Raw genomic sequence first — 6,071 nt, 5'->3', positions numbered from 1 at the left:
GAAGGAAGGAAGGAAGGAAGGAAGGAAGGAAGGAAGGAAGGAAGGAAGGGAAGGGAAGGGATAAATGAAATGTATGGATTGTTTCATTAAATAAAATCATTGGCCTAAATACGAGTTAAGGGAGTCCCAGCTGAAAACAGTTTATAATAAGTGTTGAAACTTTAAATTGACCACAAGCTCAATTAAATTCAATAGTAGGGTTCAGTGGCTTCAAAACTAATATATTAGTATAAGTGTAGGAGCCAATCCAAAGGATATGTTGGTCTTGACTTATTACGATCTTTGAAGCAGGACATTGTCTCTCTCAGCTGTGTATCATAATGATAGTTAATATTTACTGAGCAGTTACTTTTCTCCACGGGCCATGCTAGGCACTCCATTTTATCTCATTTAATGTTCATGATTTCCCTGTGAGATAGATAATATTATTATAGCAATTTTATGTGTGAGGTATTGGAATTTGAGGGTCCTATTTAGACCCTATGTTTCCCTATTTAGAACCAATTGAGAGGTAGAAGAAAAAATCAGATATTTAGATAACAAAATAGCACTTTTATTATGGATAAAGCTTCACTGGAAAATACAGCTTGAATCTGCAACCAAATGGGCTTGTCCATACCAGTCCTCCCTCCACGGCCTCACAACATGCAGACGTGCACACACTTACACACAAACTGCAGATCTTCCCTCACAGGGCAGAGCCTGTCCTGGTGAGCTGGCCTCAAAAATAAGCTTAGAAATGGTTGCTACCAGAGACTAGCAGCTCCACAGAGGAGAAGAAGGCTGATCACCCATCAGCCTAGGCACTTCCCCCACAGGAAAGACTGAGGGAAGGCAAGGGGAGACCAGGCTTAACTCTAACAGGTTCAAGCTCTTCCACAAAGGACCATCAGACCAAGGTCATGGACACTGCACCATCACATGCGGTCTATTAAGGACTAGCACATTAACTGGGATATGGTAGGTACAGAATAAACACTTCTTGTTTTTATTGTTGAGTACCGCATGCAGGGTTGAGTGCCTGAAGAAGTCCTGTGCTGCCTTGAGCAAACGCTCCCTGAAGTTGTGTGCTAGGTCTTCCTAACGCACAGGCATCCTTCTGGCCATGAATGATCATTCAGCTAAGAATGGCAATTGCTTTCTCCAAGCAGCCTCCAGTCTACAGAAAATGAAACAGCTTTCTGAGTCGTAGATTATAATCATTGTGCAAAGTCATTTTGGCTTACTACTATGAGATTTCCTTAACCTGCTGTGTATTGTTTTCTAGTTTACATGGCATACAAGAAATGTCACGGGAAAAATAATGCAGAATTTCCAGAGAGCAAAGACAATGAAATAGAGCCAAGTCATCATAAGACGAATGATGGATTTCAGCCAGATGAAAAGTAGATGCCAAGTGGATGAAAAAGAAGAGTTCTGAAGAACATTCTTAAACTCTATTTAATTATTTGTTTTGGTGGGATAGTTGGCAGGAAAAAGTTAAAGGGGAAATTTGAAATGCAATTGGTTTCAGTGCCAAGTGACTGGTTGTTCAATTCTTTAATGTGACAAATATTGTTTCATATATCTGTTTCATATGTGTATAAATATGCATGTACAAATATATACTGTCATTGAAATATTCCTAAAAAAAACTTCTCAGACTAAACCTGACATAGGTAACACTGAGAACCTTGTAATACCTAAATTTAATTCTTACCCAGAATCTCATAACTCAGAGATGAACGCCTGACTTTTTGTTTGTTAAAATAGATGTAATGAATTATTATTGCAAAGTAATCAAGATTTTCTCTAAAATTTATGATCATAAAAAGATTGATATGAACATCTTCCCCTGACATTTTAATCATTATTTTGAAAATTGTGCAACCTACTTATTTATGCAACTTTGTAGTATAACATGAGCAAATATCTGATTCCCCGTATTAGAGAAAAATAGCCTTTTTAAGAGACAGTTGAAAAGCGGTAATGAGAGAAAAGAGTTACTCAATAGAATTCAATAATCAAATTGGGATCAGGTTTGTAACTCATCAGAGATATTATACATCTTTTGCTCTCCCTCAGGGGTCTAATGATACCAACTAGATCTTTCAAGAAAAAAACAGAATTCTTTCAAATTCAATTTTTGAATTTGACAAAGACCTCTTCAAGCCCTGGAGAGGGACTTCCTTGAGGACTGCCTGGTGAGGCAGGTCCACATTGGCTAATATGACAGCTATTCAACTCATACAAAGCACCTACAGGAGGCATCATGAGCATGCAGGAGGTGCAGGGACAGTAGAGTATTGGTAGAAACACCATGACTCCAGTGCATGAATTAATTCAATGGGAGATAAAGGGAAACACATAGAAAAGAACAAATAACAGAGACCTGGTTTATATGCTTAACTAGAGTCAATTAAATGTGCATCAGTAAGTACCTATAAGAAGAATTAAGTCAGAGAGGGATCCGAAAGTGAATATTAAACCATATTTGAGGCACAGGACACGTCCTAGGGCCCAGAAGTAGGGAGGGTATTGCCAGCCAGGTGAGTTCCTTTGATGCTGTAAGAAGATGTAACCAGAGGAAGCAAGGAAGATTTGATAAATGGCAGAAAGGTTTTATGGTTGCCAAGGGAAAACAACTGGTCAAGTATTGGGCTCTCAGTTATGAGACCTAGTTTAATTTCCTTTCCCTAATTCTGCAGCAAGATGCATGCACATTTTTAACTCAATACTTAGTAGTTTAGTTCCATTTTCCATTTGGATGTTTTCATCACCTCATAGATTCCCTCTCAAATGTTTTGGCTCCAAAGAACTTTTTGCATTTGGATGATCTGAGTTTGGATCCTGCTGGTGAACCCAAGTATTACAGGAACAGGAACTCAACTTAGCTCTTCCAGTAAAGGGATGAAGGATTCTGCTTTTTAAAGTTGTAGCATTTATATCTTTTTTATAAAAGGTTCACATTTACAATTAAATAAGGCCTCCATATTTTTCCATCATTAGAGAAATATAGTAAAATGGACTGGGGATTTTTTAAGAGAGAGTGGGGGTGAGTAGGTACAGATTCTCTTCCTAGGGAGTGTCAAAAAATATGCTTCCAACAGTGCAAAAAGAAGACTTTCAGTGTATCTGTAAAGCACCTCTTATACTTTCCTCAACAAATAGAAAATGGACAGGTGCACCAAAGACACACTGTCAATTCCGACAATCTCAACACACCCAAAGTCAAGGGCCTGAATGCCCGCAGCTGCAGCAGGCAGGCTTTCCCTCCCTGTTGATCAAGATACATGAGTGAGACAGAACTTGGCTTTCTTGCATGATGTGATTTCTTATGAATTGTGTTTCTCTTTTTTCTCTCTAATGTGCTAGAAGGAAGAAAAATATCTGGGCTTTCTAAAATGACAGCTCTCTATTTTTAAATGAGTTTGAAAAGCTGATTAAATTATGTATTTTATTGCCTCTGTATCATATTAAATGAATATTTTATTTTAAAGGCCTGAATAAATGAAAATAATCTTTGTAACGTTTGGTCTAGTTGAGTTTTTGTGACTACTGTCAAAATTCCTTCACCATTCAATTCTAGAGATTATATAAATAAGGTAGAGTTTCTCAGATATTAATTTGTTTCTCAGCTATTAAATTGTTTTCAATGCCTGCAAGAAACTCTTAATTAAATACTCTATTAACTAGGTCTCCCACTGATTCTGATTGAGGTTTTCCCCAAGAAAATCTTACAAGGGGAATATTAATCAAGGACTTAAAAGTGGTGTGACAATGATAGCTGATTTAAAATAATAAACAAATTTCATGTATTTTTAAATAAAGCCACTTCAGTTATGGAGCGCATGCATTAAATTTTCTAATCAATAAGACTTGAAGAAATTCAGGTTATCAACCTCATTTGACTCCTCAAATTCATCATTCTGTTCTCCATCTAGGTAACTCCAACTCTCTTCCAGCAGGAAACAATTTATCTCCCTTGGAATATTTGATATCCTATTGCTTTTCAAGCCTTCATCCCCTCAAAAACCACATAAGTTTAGAACAGGAGTCTTCAAACTGCGGTGTGGGTACCTGGGAGCTCACGAAATTGTCCAAAGGGGATGCAGACATGGATAAGGAATCAGTTTTCCCAAAACTGCCCTACCCAAAATATCCAGTGTTTGAGCTGTCCTGGGTTTTCCTTTCCAACCTCCTCTTTCATGGCCAAGTTTCCCACCTTGGAAAAAATCAAGGTTTTATTCTCACCATTCCTAATCTCACTATAGAGTATTGGTCCAAGGTGGAAAAACTTTTTCACACCAAACAAACAATTCAAGATATTGATATTTGAGAAAAGCTTATCTTTCCCAATTGTACCCATATTTACTTAAAATTTTAGAAATGGAGTATTTTGTACCATGTTGGAATATTTTGAATATAGATACACTATAAGGTGGAGTGGGAGTGAAGACAATTCCCACTAACGTGCCAGCACTTCTGTTCCCAAATACTCGCCCAAAAGAAGCATCACCCTGGAGGCTAATCTTGTGAAAGCAAGCAACAGAGCATTGGTTAGAAACATTGAAAGCAGACTTTTCCATTTCTTCCAGGAGATACCAAACTATGGCAAATGTCTGAGCCTCACCTATCCATCTTAGACTTGGAATTCAGATGTAAGATTGTCAACACGGGGCCCACATTAATGTATTTGTTAGAATTCAAATATGAAACTAGATATTTTTTCCTTACAATAAGAAAGTCTGATATGGCTGATTGGTTTGACAAGGTCCCTTGCTTTGCCAATGTGGAAATATGAAGGACATTTTTCATAAATTCAATGCACTCAATCTGCACCTCCAAGGTTTAAAAAATATATTTAAAATATATGATAATATTAAAAGCACATTATAAAATAATGGATCTAAAATATATAAAGGACTCTTAAAACTCAATGATAGGAAGTCAAGCAATCTAATTTAAAAATGAGCAAAAGAATTTGAATAGACACTTCAGCAAAGAATGGCAGCTAAAGAAAATAAGCACATGGCAATGGCAAATAAGTACATGAAGAGACTCAACACAAAGTAATAGATACACGCAAAGGAAAACCACAATAAAACATCACTGCGTGCCCAAGAAAATAGCTAAAATGAAACAATTCTGATTACTGCATGCGTTGATGAGAATTTAAGGAACAGCTCATAGATTGCTGTTGGTACAGCCACTTTCAAAAACACGTGGCAGCTTCTTAAGTTAAACACACACTACCCGTATAACCAGCAACAACCCAGCAATCTCATTCACTAGGTATTCACCCAATCTCACTAGTTATTTACCCAATGTTACTAGAAGTAAACAATAGTAATGGAAGGCTAGTCAAGGGACCAGGCATCTGAAGAAGTGATTGACTGCGAAAAGGCAGGAGGAAATATTTTTGGGTGATAGAAATGTTCTATAGTGTGACTTTGGTGGTGTCTACACAGCTTTACGTATTTATCAAAATTCATAGAACTGTACATTTAAAATTGGTGAATCTTATTCTATGTAAATTTTACTGTAATAGAGCTGATTACAAACTTTATTGACAAGATGTAGTAGGGAAATTTATCCATTATTTTTATTTTCCCAACCCTTTCTGAGAACACTCAGCTAAATTTGGAGCCTTTAAGTGGAAAAGCAACAGGCTCTAAGAGCTATTTGATAAGTCCAGTAAAGCCTTTGGTAGCATACTTTCTAGAAATTGAAACAGTGAATGAAGTTCAGTTCCAGAAACATTTAGAAAGATGGGTATTTCCGGTTCTTTTTTTTTTTTAACATTTACTTGTACAAATTTGTGGGGTACAGTGTGTTGTTTCAATACATGCATATGCTGCCCTTAGGGTGGACAGCATAGCTTTGTACTCATTAGTCCACCACTTCTCCTCTGCCCCACCCCCATCTGCTCAACCCCCCTCCCCTCCCCACCTCTGGGAACCATTATTCTACTCTCTACTTCTACACTTTTTTTTTTAAGATTCCACACATGAGTGAGATCACGTGGTGTTTGTCTTTCTGTGCCTGAATTACTTCACTTGACATGATGGTTTCCAGCTGCATCCGTGTTG

At 37.3% G+C, this 6,071-nt stretch overlaps 1 protein-coding gene across 1 annotated transcript in view; it reads left to right on the top strand.

Moving 5' to 3' along the window:
* The window catches only part of SLC10A2 (solute carrier family 10 (sodium/bile acid cotransporter), member 2), an 18,568-nt gene extending 17,179 nt beyond the window's left edge, over positions 1-1,389 (top strand). Inside the window, exon 6 of the mRNA XM_008583312.1 lies at positions 1,268-1,389. Within this exon, the coding sequence (XP_008581534.1) occupies positions 1,268-1,389 (122 nt within the window). The remainder of the gene's footprint in view (positions 1-1,267) is intronic.
* Positions 1,390-6,071: the final 4,682 nt, after the last annotated feature.

This window comes from Galeopterus variegatus, unplaced genomic scaffold (genome assembly GCF_000696425.1).
Source record: "Galeopterus variegatus unplaced genomic scaffold, G_variegatus-3.0.2 Scaffold8, whole genome shotgun sequence".
Classification (NCBI taxonomy): Eukaryota; Metazoa; Chordata; class Mammalia; order Dermoptera; family Cynocephalidae; genus Galeopterus; species Galeopterus variegatus.
Note: the sequence above shows the minus strand (reverse complement) of the source record. Positions and strands in the feature narration are given on the sequence as shown.